Source organism: Octodon degus, unplaced genomic scaffold, assembly GCF_000260255.1.
Source record: "Octodon degus isolate 3935 unplaced genomic scaffold, OctDeg1.0 scaffold00057, whole genome shotgun sequence".
In the NCBI taxonomy this organism is placed as follows: domain Eukaryota; kingdom Metazoa; phylum Chordata; class Mammalia; order Rodentia; family Octodontidae; genus Octodon; species Octodon degus.
The window spans coordinates 8,168,534-8,186,628 of record NW_004524633.1 but is presented as its reverse complement, the minus strand read 5'-3'; the positions used below and the strand labels follow the sequence as shown (position 1 = coordinate 8,186,628).

The 18,095-nt window shown below is 38.7% G+C and overlaps 1 protein-coding gene across 1 annotated transcript in view; it reads right to left on the bottom strand.

Moving 5' to 3' along the window:
- The window catches only part of Lrrc7 (leucine rich repeat containing 7), a 369,797-nt gene that overhangs the window by 82,388 nt on the left and 269,314 nt on the right, over positions 1-18,095 (bottom strand). The window contains 1 exon segment of the mRNA XM_023718276.1: positions 15,486-15,605. Within this exon segment, the coding sequence (XP_023574044.1) occupies positions 15,486-15,605 (120 nt within the window).

Sequence of the window (18,095 nt, the reverse complement as noted above, 5' to 3'; positions counted from 1 at the left end):
TCATCTGTATCCCCTTTTTTTGTTAAGTTCTGTTATTTGAATATTATAGGTGTGTAAACTCAGCAAAATATTCTAAAAGAGTCCAGTAGCCCATAGTAGTATTAGGTCTTCTGCTTGACCAGCAATGTCAGACATTGTTGACCTGAGTCCCCTATAGCTCAATATAACAGCATGGCTTTATTTCTTTTATTTCGTTTTTATACTTTTCTGCTGGATGGTTAAGACCAAGGTAAAGCAGGAATTATGCAACAAGAGTTGTAGCTTTTGGGTCTCATAAGGTCAGTAAAATTCCCTCAGGATTTAGGCTGAGATCCTGTACCTCAGATTGTAGAACCTTTGTCAGTGTCAGCCATGTGGATGAGTCACGGCCATTGCTTGTCCAATTGTGTAAATATATTTAGATACATTTTTTTCTCCTAAAATTTAGAAGGCATGAAACTAGAATGCCAAAAAAACTGAAAAAGGGAGCTGTGTATGGTGGTGCATGCCTGTAATCCCAGCACTCAGTAGGCTGAAGCAGGAGGATCACCATGAGTTCCAGGCCAGCCTGGACTACATAACAAGACCCTGTCTGAAAATAATAAACAACCGAAAAGGAAGTATAAAGTAGGTGAAAACCATTATAATTTCAAGTTTACTCTCGTTACAGTGATCACGACCATGTGGTATTTTCAGGATAGTCATATAAGCCAATGGAAGAGAAAGAGAAGCCATAACAGACCCACAAAAATATATCCAAATGATTTTATACAAAGATGTGAAAACAATTTAATTTCAGGAAAAAAATCTTTACAATAAAAGATATTGGACTTGTATATGCATGGGCAAAATAAATTAACCTTAACCTAGTTCTCATATCACCTAAAAATTAACTCAGTAGACTGTAGACTTAAGTGGCAAAAGACTGAAAGGATAAGTTACTGAGTAGCTGAAAAGAATTGCAAGCTACATCTATGACACAGGATAGTACTTAGGATCTATAAGGGGCCCTCAAATGTAACACTAAAGACCTAACCAATGACCTAGGACATGGGCAAGGACATAAGCTGTCAGTTTGTTCATCAAAGAGAATAGAAGAGGTTTGGGCAGGAAGCACTTAAGATGTCCAACATCATTAGCTATTGTGGAAATTTGAATTAAAACAATGACAGGTCACTATGTACCTATCAGAGCAATGAAGAAAACAGTGCTAATACCAAATGCTAGAGAAGATGAGGGGACACTGGGCAATCATACATGGCTACTGGAAATGTAAAATAGTTGAGCAAACACTTACCCTGTAAAAGTGTTCAGCAATTTCTTTAAAAGCGGAACATGCAAGTATACCACATGACCAAGCAGTTGTATTCCTGGGCATTTATCCCGGGAATATATGAAGACTTATACTTACAAAAAATACATGTCCATGAAGAGTGATAGAAGCTTTCTTCATAATAACCCCAAGCTTAAAATAACGCAAATTTTGTTCAACAGAGATAATTAAACTGTGATACATCCATATTATGGTTATAATAAAAGGGAAAGGGTTGTTGATTCATATAGTATTTTGAGAGAGATTGCTGGATTTAGAAAAGCCTTCCCCAAAGTTACACACTGTGTGATTTAATTTACGTAGCATTTTTGGACAGGAAGAACTGTAGAAATGGAAGAAGTTCTAGAATGCCAGGAATTAATTGTTTGAAAAAATAAGAGGGACAGTACAGAAAACAGTCCTTGTAATTGTATCAATCCTGGATGGTATTCCTTGCACAAACATTTTAAAATTATGTAACCACGTGCAAGGAACCTAAGCTCATTCCTTATACGACGAAACTGCAGATAGCAAGTGCTTAAAATAATACTGTGAAGATTAAAGGCAGTAACATCACATACTGGATATACTGCATGATATAGAGCAAATACTCAACAGTCCAATGAGAATTAGAAGGTTTTTTCTTCTGAGAAGAGTCATACTTTTTCTTTGATCATGGTAATTAGCAACTTCAAAAGAAATGTTTTAAAACCTGTTGTAATTAATCAGTGACAACTTGCTTTAGAAATTGCTCCTGAATGTCAGCCAATCAGCAACATTGAAGGCCCATCCTTCCTCATTTTAAGCTTTGTTAATGGACCCCTAAATAGCCTCACTCCTGAAAATGAACAAAAGTAGGAACTCCATACTTTTTCTAATTTTGTTTCGCTTAGATTGTGCCTTATAAGTTATGTGTTAGCAGGCAACAAATTATGCCTTTTGGTTCAGGCCTTGAGGAGTGGTATATTTTATCTATTTCTTTCTGATATGGAAGATGGGATCCAGGGTATATATGCACTGAGCTACTCCTCCATCTCCTTTTGTTTTGAGACTCTGCTTGCCAAGTGGCTAAATTCCCCAGGCTAGATTTAAGCTTGTGATCTGCCTGCCTTGGTCTCCCAGAGTTCTGGGATTCTAGCTGTGTGTCCTCATGTGCAGTGGAGGATGGGCTTTTTTAGGTACATGTAAGAAGAGATGTTACTTATCCTTCACTATTAATATGGACAATATTTTAGGGTGCTGTGATTAATCATCATTTCTTCTACCTGAGGATTTCTCTCTCCGGCACTGTATATATTTTCAAGACAACTGTTCACTTGGAGAGAGCAGTCTGTGTTTGTGAATAATTAATTCCAAATGGATGCTAATCATGACCTTGGTCTCACTAAAGGCTGCTAGGAGAAAGTTAGATGCAAGTTGGGGGGAAGAAAGGTTGGCTAATGAATATTCAATTACAGTAGAAATAGGTTCTGGCATGTCGCTGCACAAGGGAGATTGTAAATAACAATATTATATTGCATGTTTCCAAAGCTAGAAGAAAAGATTTTGAATATTTTCACCATGGAAAAGTAATGTGTGGTTGAGTGGATACATTTAACCTGGTTTAAACATTACCCAATATACACGAGGCATGGCATGGTACACCTTTGATATGTTTAATTTTTTATCAGCTGCAAAATAAATTTAATTTCAGCTTAAAAATGGAAGTTAGCTTGTGCATAATTCATACAGATTTTTTCCAAAATGGTAAGTATTGTAATAGCTACCATCAATAAAGTACTTAGAGGACAGGCACTGAGCTCTTGGAGGACAGGTACTGTGGTAAGTGCTCTGGACTAAGAGCTGGGTAATTCTGAGAACCACTCTACAGATAGGTACCCATCATTCCTTTCTTCCTGTACTGGGAACTCAACAGCAGTGTTTAACATGTTCATTGCCCATTAAGGCAAAGTTAAGGCCCACAGTTTCTCTCTCTCTCTCTCTCTCTCTCTCTCTCTCTCTCTCTCTCTCTCTCTTTGCTTCTCTCTGAGCTGCAAAGAGAGACCCTGTACCGAATACATAAATAAATAAACTATTTTAAAAAGGATATTTTAAAAGATTTTTATTTATTTGTTTTGTTACCAGGGATGGAACTCAGGACCTTGTGCTTGCTAGACAGATGCTTATGCCACTGAGCTATCTCCCCAGCCCTTTCATTGTTTTTAAACCTCATTTATTTATTCATTTGGTATTAGGCAGCTCAGACTCATAGTGATCCTCCTGTCTCTGCCTCCCCACCAGCACTGGGATTATAGACATGTGCTATCACACCCATTGGCCAGCCTGAACCGGGGATTGAACTCAGGCCCTCGCGCTTATTCCACTGAGCCATCTCCCCAGCCCCACGCCCCAGGTCCTTGTGCTTGCCACGCAGACACTTATGCTGCTGAGCTATGTCCCCAGCCCACAGTGCTTGTGCCTCAGAAGGAAAGCTGGCTGACAAGTGAGAGCAGTCATGTTTAAATTATTCAATCACTGCAAGCACATTCTTCTATGATAAGCACCAACCTATGGAACACAGCTACGGAACTGGAAATGATTAATGGAAACAAAAAGCCAACAGAACATCTATGATAGTGGAATGATGACATTAGAGCGAAGCCTACACATTTCATTCTGCAGTATGTCATGGCACTATTGGTGTGCACTCACAAGATATGTAAAAAAAGAAGGAAGTTGTTAACAGTAACAATAGCTTGCCAATAAGTCCCTTCATTCTTAACATTCTAGGAACCTATGAGTAGTGGAATAAATCTGGTAAAGACAAAGTGTCAAGAAATGGAATCTGGGGCTGGTGAGATAGTTCAGTGGACTAAAGTGCCTGCTTAGGTGAGCTTAGGCAAGCACAGGGACCGAGGTTTGATCCCCAGCACCACATGCTGTGCCAGCTCTGCCCAGGGCGGGCTGAGCCAGCTAAGGTCTGGGAGTGGTGGTGCATGCCTGTAATCCCAGCGCTTAGGAGGCTGAAAGCAGGAGGATCACCATGAATCTGAGCTGGGTAGTGAGACCCTGCAACAGTCAAATATATAAAAAAAAGAAAGAAGAAGAAAAAGAAATGGGCTCTTTCCTCTTTGATATCTTCTATTTGCTGGCTGCGGTGTTATGCAGGTCTTCAAATTATACATTCAACCTCGGACATTTTTAGTGCATGATTTTAACTTCATATTTCTGCCTTTAGATTTGTCTCAAAACAAAGGTTATATAAGTGTTATCAACTTGTCTCACGTTTATGAAGAAGTAGTCGTGTGACTTAAGGAACACCTATGTCCGACACTGATGGGGTAGGTATTTTAATCTGTCATTCTTCCAATTGCTTCAGTCTATAACAAGTTTATTTTCTACTTCCGTTCAATAGCTACTTTATAGACATTTTTTGGAGTTTTCACTTTTTGTTAAAGGAATAATTTATAGTCAGTCTGGATGAGAAAAATCCTGTTTTCGTGACAATAGGGTCTTTCACTAGAGACAGCTGTATTTGCTACATCAGTATGAGGAGATAAAGGGGTTCACTCTGTGTGTTACAGAATAGTGTTGCCTCAAGTCAGAGAAATCCAACCCAATAGTGACTGTGAAACTAAACAGTCTTTTATCCAGCTGTCACTTTTCCTTTAAGAGAATTATTCCATTCGCATCTCTACAACCTCCTCTGTACCTTATTTCAGAGAATAAATTTAATTACATAATAGAAATAACTTTTAAATACATCTATGAATTATATAATACTCAACTTAGTTAATTAAAAATATATCATCATACCTCTTCTGATGAACAAAATAAATATGTGAAGTAGATTATCAAGTCGAGGAAATTATTTCATCTGTTTCTCCCAACTCTTTTTCCTGATTCAGCAATTACTGAACCACAGAGCTGCTTCCAAGGGGGACTCATGCTCATGAGCTTTTTGCTGCCTTTAGGCTAGGTACTCTTGCTGTGGTAAGTGACAGTCAATGATTCTTGTTTGACAAGGAGGTCTCTCTTTCTTATTCATTTTTCTATATACAGAATCCACCGAAAATATGTATACACACTTCAGCAGTTTACCACACTAATAAAGATCTGGAAGCTAACGACCATCACTGTATCTCTTGTAATTGTAGAGACCAAAGGTAACTTAATCTCACAAATAAATATATATATATATATATATATATATATATATATAAATTTTTTCTTTGTCTATTTTTTGCATACTATGTATACATATATATGCCATCTCTATCTTATGTTAGTAATTTAGTTATGGGGTACAGTGAACCTAATTGGATAATAAATAAGTACTCATTTCCTTACTTAATACCAGAAAAGGCATGGTTTTATTTCTTGTCTGGAAAAGATAACATGATAATCAACTATGATATAGTTCAAAAGTATATTTAATTTTCTAAAGAGTGCTTGCTGATTAGATAAAAGGAGATTAATTTGATTTGAGATCCTAGATATTTCTTTTTGAGGTTGTTTTACATATTACAATTTCTACAACTTCAAACAGTGCATTTTTTGCTATTCCAAGCCAACACTATGCTTGAAGACCATGGTGAAGCAAGTTCATTTTATTTTTGATTTTTGATACTGGGAATCAAATTCATGACCTTACACTTACTAGCCAGGCACTGTATCACTGAGCTATATCACTGGCAAGGCAAGTTTAGTATGGACAGAGACACTGACTACCTAGGTAGAGGGAAGTAGTGGGTATCTTAGTATGCCTTGGACAGATCTCTAACTAGCAATGTCATACCTCTCAGGATTGGGTGCTGGCATGTGGTGGCTGCCTAACACTGTGATCAGAAGTAATCACTGATTACAAAATCATACCAGATGAATTGTCCTTGGCCACCAAGGGCTCTGCTCTGACTCCATCTAGCTTGGTGGGACAAGTGTGAGAGTGGCTGAGGTGTCTTCCGGAGCTGCTGTGATTTGGTTAGAAACACTGCTTCCCTTTTCAGCTGAAGTTAACAAGTGGTATTTACTAGTCACACAAATAATTGGTTCTAGACACCCCAATCTCCAAGCACACACAGTGGCATTACTGTAGATCTGAAGAACCACTTCCAGTCTCACGAGGGCAGACTGTTTCTTTTCACTTAAAGAAGTTTTGTTTAAAAAAATCCTCTATATTTAAGTGAAATAAATCGAACAGACCAGCTTAAATATCACATGATTTCTCATATAGAAACCCACAATATAAATAAAAAGCAAGATATTATTATTATTAATTATTCTTATTATTTGTATTTAGGACAGGGTGCACAGGGTTCACGGGGTCTCACTGCATAGATCGGACTCATAGTGATCCTCCTGTTAACAGCATTCCAAGCGCTGAGATTATGGGCACAAACCTCCACGCCTAGTCTCAATTGCTGTCTCAGCATACCCCGGGATCAGGTCAGTAGTCCCGGGGATCTAACTCTTGGCCCCTGAGTCTGCCTAAGCAGGTGCTTTAATCTGCTGAACTATTTGGCTGGCCCTTAAAAAGCAAGATTTTAAAAATGACAAGAAAAAGACAGTTAGAGCTTTTGTAAAAGGAGAGGGTCCTGAGAGATGGGGTGGGGATGGCAGGTGGGGAGGGAAGGAGAAACATTAGGGTGTGTTATGAACAGGGATGGACTCCCATGGAGCGTCACCAGAGTGTAATGCAAACATGGAGACAATTAAACCTGGAAAAATGTGATTTGCTTGAATTCTTTTCTGATGTAAATCCCTCCCCCAACTGTACTGTTTCATCAAATTTCCCTGTCATTTAATCATTTCTTGTCTGGACGCAGAGCTTGCCGATGCCTAAAGCAGCCCAGGATGGTGGCTGTACTGTGATCTCAGCCACTCTGGAGGGCGAGGCAGGAGGATGGGCAATGAAGGCCAGTCCTGGCAACTTTGCAAGACCTCATCTTAAAGGTTTAAAAAGGACCAGAGACATAGCTCATCGTCAGAGTGCTTGCCTCAATGTCCAGCACTGCAAACCAATCAGCCAACAAACACATTGGCTGGCACTTCTCTTAGCTATTTCCTGAAAGGATTATTATCACCACGCGTACACCGATGTGGTCATAACACATTTCAAGGAATTCTACTCTGTTTTTCTGTCCTGCCCAGAAACTGGAAAGAAAATTGACCCTGACCCATGAAAATCTCAGAAGAAAATCAGGAGCCTGGGAGAAGAGATGTGAAGGGGAGCCAGGGCTGAGGCAGGAGTTTTCAGGGTGTACTGGTTGATAGGTGGTGTCAACTTGAGAAGTTTGAAACTTTAATTAAGTGACTCAGCAGGCAACCAGGGTTCTTCGTTTGTAAACATCCTCATCCTGTGCAAGAGGACATGGACATTGTGTGAGATCTACTCCCCAACCTCAGGGTAGTCTGCTTGTGGTGTGAGGAGGGGGAGGCTTCCTAGATGCCACGGCTGCTGCTCCCTGCTTTGCTCTTTGCTATTTTCTGACCCCGTGGATTGCTGCCCTCTGCATGTGCTACTCTGCCTTGGAAACAGCTGAGTATGGACTGAAACCTCAACCAACTGTGAACTACATAAACCTTTTCTTCCTTAACTTTGGGTGTCTCGTATTTTGTCCTAGCAATGAGTAAAAAATAACCAAGACATAGGGGATGGAGAAGATTCTTCTCATCTGCTGGTGGACTCCTGGAGTAAAGATATTTCTCCTGGTGATTTACAGTGCATTATGCTTTGGGAGGGAAAGCATATAGTGCCAAAGCCAAATGCTTCACTACTTGACACAGCTGCTGTGGTGCAAAGCAAAAGCCTGGTTGATGCACCAACAGTCAGATCCACAGTCATGTTTCATTTTCAATTTTACTCTGAATAGAACAGGTACACTTAATTTTGATACTGATAGAAATGTATGTCTATTTCCTTTGTCTCTTAATAATAGGCTGGCCATGTTGATTTTCATATCTGCTTTCCTCCAAGCCATGGCTTTTTAGACCCTTAAGGTCTGCTCTCCTCTACTACCAATGCTTTTCTCCAATATTTAAACCCTCATCTCTGTTTCTTTTCTACACCAGACTTTCTTCTATTCCTCTCCACCCTTTGAAGTGAGGAATCTCAGCAGTACTGTGCTGGGCCTCAAGTCAATCCCAGAAGCCACATTTATATTTGGTTGTCTTTAGGTTTCACATATATAGCTAACTGATAGCCATGGGCATGGAGATTTCTTTTTGGCCAAAAAAAGTTCTGAGAATGTCATTCTTCAGTTAATATAACTTAACTATTACATGCCTTAAATATTAAAAAAATAATAATAAAATGTTTTTATTTAAATTCACAAACATAGGGCTGGTCAAACAGCTCAGCAGATTAAAGTGTCTGCAAGCATGTGCAAGGGCTAGGGTTCGATCCCTGGGCCTGCCACGACGGCCCCACCCCTGGGGAGCACTGAGACTACAATTGAGACAGTGTGGTGGCATATGCCTGTAATCCCTGCCCTTGGAAGGCTGTAAACAGGTGAATCACTATGGGCCCATCTAGTAGAGACCCTGAATACCCTATAGATCTTTCTCTAAAAATACCAAAACAAACAAACAAACAAACAAACAAAAACAAAAACAAAAAAACCCCCCAAACAATCATGTACATGTAGGCCAAGGTGATTTTTTTCTTATATTGTATCTTAAAAACTCTCCTTATTTAAAACCTGAATTTTTTTCTGACTCTTATTACTATGTACTAACTGACTTATTAGGTAGTACAAAGTCAATGAGCAGGTATCTGGTCCAGTTGTTTCAAAACACAAATGATGGTTTAGCCATGTGGATAAGAGCAAAACAATTTATGATTCCAAAAGATATTTAATATCTTACCTTTGTACTTGTGTATAGAAAAGAACATTGAGGGACCGGGGAGATGGCTCAGTGGAATAAGTGCCTCCCTCGCAAGCGCAAGGGCCTGAGTTCAATCCCCGGCTCCGAAAAAAAAAAAAAAAAAAGAAAAGAAAAGAACATTGACATGCATCATGCTGGAAAACATGACAAATGCCAAAATTAAAATAAAGAGTGAATATATCTTCCCAGAAACTAAAGAATACATAAAAAATGCTTCATATGGCTCTGTAAAAGGAAAATGTACAATTTGGGGGTAGGGGAGAAGACGTAAGATAGAAAATTAAATAAGATATAAGATTATATCTCCAGGATATAATCCACATTATTTTTTGTAGTTCTTCCTGATGAATTCCTCATCTTGCCTTGCACTTGACAATTTTGGAAGTCCCAAAGCCTTCGTGGCAGAGCTAACATTTTAGATGAGGGAAAACAGGCAACTCCAGCCTGCAGGGTGTGCTCTGGGAGCCAAGCCTAAGCGAGCGAGGTGTTGCTGCCTTTCCTTCATCCGTATCCATCCTAAGGTCCAACCTTTATTTCTCCAACGTCAAATCATTACAAATTCACCCTCATACACTCTGGAAGGGACAAACATCTGTGAGTAAGACCCATTAAGGGTAAAAGCGACCTTTAGATGTCTGATCTTTCTGTGTTAAAGGATAATCAGATTTTATATCACTAGGATTTTACAGATGCTTGTGCTCCAGAAAGGAAGTGTCTGAAATTTAATTTGTTTTACTGAGTCACTTTGGCCTTTTTACTGCTGGGTGTTTCTGCCTCAATATTTTAACGTGCTCTTATAGGCTTTATTCTTTAATTTTAAATTTCTTCTGGGATATTCAACCCAGAAGAAATTTAAAATTCCTAATACTTTGAAATAGTTTGTCACCTTTGAATCAGGACAGTCCTGTCATTCCTGAAGAGAACTTGACCAAATCAGAGTGTAATGTCCGAATTTAAAATAACATTCGTTTTTGCAAATATCTATTACATCATGACATTGTGTTATATTCTGTTATGCACAGAAGAGGAGTTGAGGTCATGTATGTCATAAAATGTAAAAAAATAGTAGTGTTTACATTATAGCCTTGAGGATGAGATACATAAATACATGAAAGCATTTAGAATGATGGTTGACAGAGTGAAGATTTAACGCACAGTACATAATCTTCTTCCCATAGCGACTGCAGCATAATCCAAAAGACAGAGAGTAGTGATGCATTCTAATTCTAAAATATCAGTGCTTCTCCTGAAACAATGGTTTCTTTCAGCCATTGAAAAAGTTTTGATAACAATTCTTGAAGTACTTATGTAGTATTACCTGTAATTTTTTTGGGGGGGCAAGAGGATTTACATAAAAGTATGTTTTTTAGTAGTGATCATATGTTTTAAATTAATGGATTCCAAAAGTTGAGGTTTGGAGGTCTAACATATCAAGAGGGGGTGTAAAACTGACCACCTCCTGTGACATTATGAGAAAAGCAAGGCAAGATTAAAATCCCTCAACATCGCCCCGTCACCCCACTTGTCTCTGGTACACAGGACAGATACAGGAACCAAACTATTCTTGAGGGCCAGACAATTTTTGTCTGTTTTATGGGTCTCAGTCTTTGGGTATATGGCCTGAAGGGATCCTTATTTGTTTCTCTGTAGTACTGCAAGGCATGGCCACGAGTATTACCAAGACTAGTTATCAAAGAGTCACAACAGTCACAGCAGTCAGCCACAAGTTTGATCTAAGTCTTTCTCTAGAACTGATTTTCTAGTACATCTGTGCAGCATCCTGCTAATTTCTGATGGCCTGGGCTTCTGCTTCTGTAGAGGTGCTGAGAAATAGATTTGAATTGGCTTGCCCAAGAATTTTTACCACTTATTCTGCTTGAATTCCCTGTTTCATTTGCAGCTCACTTTCTGTCATTCTAGCCTCCAGGCCAGCCTAATGTCCACTCTGTCTGCACAACAGCAAAAAGAACATTAACTTCTAAAGAATGCTCACTTTGGAGTATAATATAGTCCCAATAGGATAATATTACACTTATTTCTGTAAATATAGCAGCCCAGGTAAGTCCTGTTATCATCTTAATTTTCAACAAAGCAAGACCTGCATCATCTTAGAGCAAGAAAGAAAAAAAGAAAGATGGAAAGAAAGAACCTTCCTCCTTAGGGGTATGCACAGCTACTTGTAGGCTGTAAGACTTCAGATTGTAGGCAAAACTGTAATAATTTTTTTAATTTCACTTTATTTCTGAGATAAGATCTCATTATGTAAATCAGGCTGGCCTTGAACTCACTATGTAGTCCATGCTGGCCTCAAACTAATGACAGTCCTCCTGCCTCAACCTCCTGAGTGATGTCATTTCAGGTGGCAACTGTGTTAATATTGGATAATCAAGATCATTGATCATAATAGCAGGAAATACGAATGACTTTGCACATTGAAGACACGATACATGTTTCAGACATGTATTATTTCACACTTGACAAGAATCATAAAGATAAATGCAGGTTTTGGATAGATTCAACACTTATTTTAGCATTCCAATATCAACCAGTACATAGATATTTAATCAACTGTAGGATTACATGAGGTTCTTAAAGCAAGTAGTGAGGCAGGAGGACGAGCAGGGAGATGTGCGTTGATGGCGCAATGACCCAACTACTCTGGACTTTGAAAACAGACTTCATGTCAAATGGATGCACGCACGGATGAAGCAAACCCCTGCTGTTATTTCCATGCAGAACAATAAAAGAATAAGGGGACGATAGCAGCTGTCCGCCCTCTCATAATACAATTTGGTTCCTTCCTTTGCTTGCACAGCATGCCCTTGCTCCACCAGGCACTCTAAATATCCTGCCAAGACATATACCTTCTCTTTTCAAACAAGGCAGGTTTCGCTCTTCCCCTGTCTGGTGTTTCCAACTTTCTTTTCGATCATGGCACCCCCTTTCACCCTTTCTATTCAGATGTCTACCATCTTAACTGCTCCTTGTGCTATCTTCTACACCCCCCTGTAATATGCTATTTCCTTTCACAAAGAAACTCCTTCCTCAAGTGTTCTGGGTTTCTACATTTGAGCAGTCTGTAGGCAACACTTGCCTTGTTTGAATTTTGGGAGGCATCATTTGACATTGTTGCCTACACTCTTCAAACATTCATTTCTAAGGGGCCTCTTTTCCTTATTGTTCTGTCCACATCTTTTTAGCAGTCAAAGAAGCTGAGAGCCCTAACTATTCCCAGCAATTGATTCATTAAAGTGAAACACAGAACTCTACTTTGGAAAGCCTTTAGTTTTCTGGATCAATGAGATGTATAAAGAGGCTGTTGGGAGACTTGAGGAAGAAAGGCTTTGTGCATATGAAAGAGTTATGGGAAACTTGTCTCTCCTGCTGGATTTTTTTTTTTTTTTTTTTTTTGTATTTTAGGGAAGGATCTACAGGGTATTCAGGGTCGCACTACTACATGGGACTCATAGTAATCTGCCTGTTTACTGGCTCTCAAGATCTGGGATTACAGGCACACACCACTACTCCCAGTGTCAATTGCCATCTCAGTGCCAGCAGGCCTGGTCCCTGAGCCTACTTGCAGGCGCTTTAATCCGCTGAGCTATTTGGCCAGTCCTCTCTTGCTGGATTTGAAGGAGGAAATTTCTATCACCTGTCATCATTGGAAATAATCTTAAATAGGAGAGGAACCAGTTCTAGGGCAAAGTCAAGGAGATAATGATAGCAGGATAAAAAAGGAAAAAACCTTAAGTCATTAATGATACCATATCGAATGGAGGACTGTCGACCACTTCCTGGGTTAGCTGTTTACTTCCTCAGTGCCCAAGGGTGTTTCCTTGAATTTCCTGTAGTTTGCAAAACAAATCTCATCCTGATAGTGCCTTTGATTATTCCTTCTCTGTCTCCTTTCTCTACATCCCTCTCCTAAATGTGGGTGTCTACTGGGGCTCCTCTGACCTTCTTCGCTCCTGCTCATGACTGGATTACACATGCATCATGCTGAGTCCTAAATGTGCACACACCTAAGATTTCTCTACTGAGCTTCTGATCAAGATAATCCCATCTCCACTTTACACACCACCGGGCTGCCCTCAGGATACCTCAGATCCATGTATTAAAATGCAAACTTTCCTCTGTACCCATCATCACTTACACATATTACTCTTTCTGTGTTTCACATGTTAGTGAGTGGGAGCTTGGCCAAGTTAGAAACCTTGATGTCAAGGGTGAAAATTTTATCTATTTCCTTGACCTATGTCCAATGAATCACAAGATGCCTTTGTCCATACTTCTAAAGAAAATATTAAATATTAAATTCATGCTTTTCCCTCTACTATCTATCTATTCTCCCTTGGATTACTAGGAGGTTTCTTAATTGGTTTCATTGCTCCTAAGTGTCTCCTCTCCAGTACATTCACTGAAAAGCTATTACTGTGCTCTTTAAATGAAAACTTGATCATGTGTCTTTCCCCACGAACACTTCAGTGTTCTTTCAGTTTTACACAAGATGAAGCCTGGAAAGATCTGGACTCTGCTTATCTCCCTAGCTTTCTTTGAGTCCACTCTTCTCTTTTCAGCTTCCTGTTTTCTCCCTAAACAGGTGTCCTTTACACGAACCATGATAACCCATACCCCGTCTTCATAGCACTTGTCACATTGCGTTTTATTTACCTGTAACACTGGATATTACCCCAAAGGCCAATTAGTAGCATAAATAGCACCTGCAAAGCAACGCATTACCTATTATCTTGGATAAAATAATTAGATATTTCACAGCGTCACAAAGCTCTGACATAGTCATCAAGGGGGAAATTCACCTAGATGATAAAAATGTGTGGATTTATATAGTGAACATGCAAATTATGAAGTTCAAGCAACCAACAGGCTCTCTCGAGCTTAAAACTAGACCACAGAAGCCACAACTGAACTCAAGAATTAGAACAGTATCAACAATGCCACTTGCCTCTTCCCCCATCTTTCCCTGTGACTTCCTGTTAGAGGTAATCATAATTGTAAATATTATGTTTATTAAATCCTTTAAAAATAGTCTCTTACTCATGTACTTAAGGCTAACCAGTTTCAGTTTAGTTTGTTTCTGAGATTTGCAAATAGTATTTTTAGGTGTGCCATCTCATCAAACTTTTTTCCCATTTGAATTATGTGTTTAGTCAATATACATATTATGGGAATAATGATTTACTAATTTTTCTTGCTGTGGAGTATACTTTTGTATGAATAGCAGAATTTACATGCTTTCTGCTCACAGACATTTGAGTTTGCTCAATTTTCTCTAATGTAATCATTGGAAGTATCTTGAAGCCTGTGTCCAAGAGTTTTTCTAGTTTGATACATTCAGAGGCTTAGGGAGGGGAGGGTGTGTGTGTGCTCATTTTCAGAAGATAATTTGTTATCAAAGTGATTGTGTTTTATATTCCCCAAAATAGAAAAGTGTTTCCTTTCTTCTGACACTTGTAAATAACTTGTGTTTCTCACACCTTTTCACCTGCGCCAGTCATGTAAACATGAGATGGCATCTCTTTTTCATTTCTTTTTCATTTCTCTCCTGGATAAAAGGGCTGTTTTGTATTAATGTTTATGTACTTCTTTGTCTTTCTTTGCATTTTACTGCTTAAAAAATTGTGTTATACATTGCCTTTCATTGACTCGTAAGAGTTTTAAAAACTATGCTGCAGGATACAAATCTCGTGAGCCTACAAATAGACTGATAGCATCTTCTGCTAGGTCTTGGCTTTCTTTTGCTCCGGTCACAGTGGCACAGCAGGTGGCATTCTTAGTACCTGCATGTCCCTTCACCTTCCTTGCCAGGCATGAAGCAGCATCTTTGTTTTTCTTTCATCAGCCTCTAGCAAGTGTGCAGTGCACAATAGCTCACACATTACTAAATAAGCAGTTGAAGCATTGCCCTGGCTTTCAAAATGCTAAATCCATCTTTCTGTGGTCAGCATTTATTTTATGCAAATTGGTTATGGCCCACTGCAGAAGCTAAGAGAGACAGAAGTGTATGTCACGTACCTTTCCATACATGGACTTGGAAGAGTATCTTATAGTACTCTTAAGAGTGGTGCTGCAGTTTCTGCAGAGAGGTGGCAGGATGTTCACAAACATTCATTACCATACTGAACACTTGGCTGTGTTCATTTCCCATTCTTGTCAGTGTACTTACTGTGAAATGAAACTTAGAATCGAATAATATTTTGTCTGAAGTTGTCAACAAAGTTAGAAATGATGCCAAGACACAGATATGGAACACATATTACAATAGATGTACAAAGTTTATGGTTTGTGTCATCAATTTGGAATTGGTTACCTTTTTAGTAATGGTGTCCGGAGGTACATCCCGCCTCCCAAGTGGATAAGGATTCCATTGGCCACTAGGAGATACATCTTCTTGTCCATTGTCTAAAATGTTGCTTTGCTGGGACGGGGTCTATTGCAAAAATGGTATGGCATTCTTTAGTGATGTAATAGAAGTTTATTATAGTTTTTCTGAAAAGAGTCCCTAATAATTATGTTAAAATTAATTTTGTTTGTAGAAAAAATACATCCTAAATGAAAATATTACTAGACATTATTTACTGAATCTGAATTTAAATTATAGCAGTTTTGGAAGCAGTGAGAAATATAAATAAAATAAACATCTTAGAGTTATTTACTGATCTAAAAAACCCTTTAAATTGTTTATAGTAACTGCATAAAAATAATCAGAATAAAATCAATCGTTAAAAACTACAACATTTAAAACTTGCCTAATTTGTCTCTTTAGTATTATCTTACCATTTAGAATATAAATTGAAACCATGTAATCCATAATATGGAACTTGTAACATTCTAAACCATAATCCACAAGGTTGCAAATGATTTTGGGCAAATATGCCACTCAATAGTCCAAAATAGTATTAAAACTGGTATAGTGCAAGATTTATGGTGTTACTGACAGTTACCTTTGGAGAAAAGTTAGAGCAACCTCAAAAACATTATGCTATAAGAATCACAGTGAAAATCAATTATGAATTTTTCTACCAAACATATATCCATATGTATGTATATTCACACACATATATCTCTATATACATATATATTACATATAAAGTTTAAATTCTTCATGGATTTTTTTGGGCTGATTTCTGGCTTGTTATTTTTAATAAATAATAGTACTTTGTCTCTATTATTCCTAGTATGAGATAATTTAGGAAGACTTCTTGTTTTAAAGAGGGATGTAGAATTCTTTTTTTTTTCTTCCTGTGAATGCCAATCACAGACTGTCAGAAAGCTTCTGATGCTGAGATTTATACTGTAGGTTCTACTATATGGTATGCCCGGTGCACGTATGCATACAGCGCCCTCTATGTGCACACACGTGGATACGGAATTCTGCAAAGCCTTTCTCTCTTATCCTTCAGGATGCATGTGTGCTGCTGGTTTTCTGGGGTCTCCCCACAGGGCCACCTCTCTCTCCATGTGTTCAAAGGATGCACACTGCTAAGCCTTGCTGGGAGCGTGTGCACAGCTGCATTTGCAGGAGGAAATTAGCCCTAATGAGGGGAGAACCGGGCCAGTCACAGGTGTGCAGCGTGGCAAGGCTCTGTGGCTGATTGCGTGGTTCTAACTGGTGCTCTTTTAAAATGCATACCCACCCTGTATTTTTTGAGCACTTCTTGGGACTATTTATTTATTTATTTGTATTTTAAGGAAAGGTCTACAGGGTGTTTAGGGCCTTACTACCAGATCAGACTCGTAGTGATCCGCCTGTTTATAGGCTCCCAAGTGCTGGGATTGCAGGTACGCACCACCATGCCCTGTCTCAACTGCCATCACAGTGTGCCCTGGGGGTGAGGCTGGCACAGCAGGCTGGGGGTCGAACACCAGCCCCTGCGCCTGCTTCCAGGCGCTTTAATCCACTGAGCTATTTGGCCGACCCTCTTGGGAATATTTTAAAGTGGGTTTATTCTGAGACTCTACCAAATTTCCTAGGAATTAATATATGTAATAAATAATACTTTTACTTTGGCCTAGTAAATTTCTTTTTTTTTTTCATAATCCAATCGGAAGGTGAAAAAAAAAGAGACAGAAAAAAGTTATTGAATTTAAAGTCTTGGAGTACTTAGGAAATATTCATTTTTGTTTGTTTGAAAAATCAAATGCAGCTAATACATTTGAAGAAAATGTTACTTGAGGATAACGAGATAGCTATTCATTGTTTTTTTCCAGTTTATCTTTTTAAGATTCATGTGTTTTCACCACCCGTTTCCTTCACTTTTCTCTTCACCCCATCTCTAGTTCCTCTACTGTGGTGGATTCACCCACCTAGACGTGACGCTTTAGAGAGCAGCTGAGAATCACAAAGCACAATTTGCCATAAAAAGGTTAAATCTATTTGACTAAAATCCTAAGATTATCCATGCTTTTCACTAGTTCATAAATTAATCTCCCTCTTACAAAAATCACAATTAAGTTTCACACAGTTTCTTCTGTATTACAGGGGAGAAAGGGAACAGGAGCGTGCACACACATTAGGAAGATGCTTTTGTCAGACAGCGAAATTAAAGGAATTTCCTGAGAGCCAGTTACTTTATTAATTTCCGGGATGATCTGCCACTTTATTTTTTCTTAAATGAGGCACTGGAGGAGAGCTTTGGTCTGAAGACACAAAAACTCCCATAAAAACAATTTATTGATGTTGGAAGGTGGTGAAGGGAACGGAAAAGAGAAATATCTAATATGCTCTCACTCTTTCTCTAAAACGTATATATGCCTTGTGTAAAATGCAGTTGCTTAGCTACTGAAATTCTCAGAAAGCTAAAAGGAGCAACTGCAAAGTGAAAAAACACTGAAACTATTGAATGTATTCTTTTATTTATTGTATTTTAGGGAAGGGTCTACAGGGTGTTCAGGGTCTCACCACTAGACTGGACTCCTA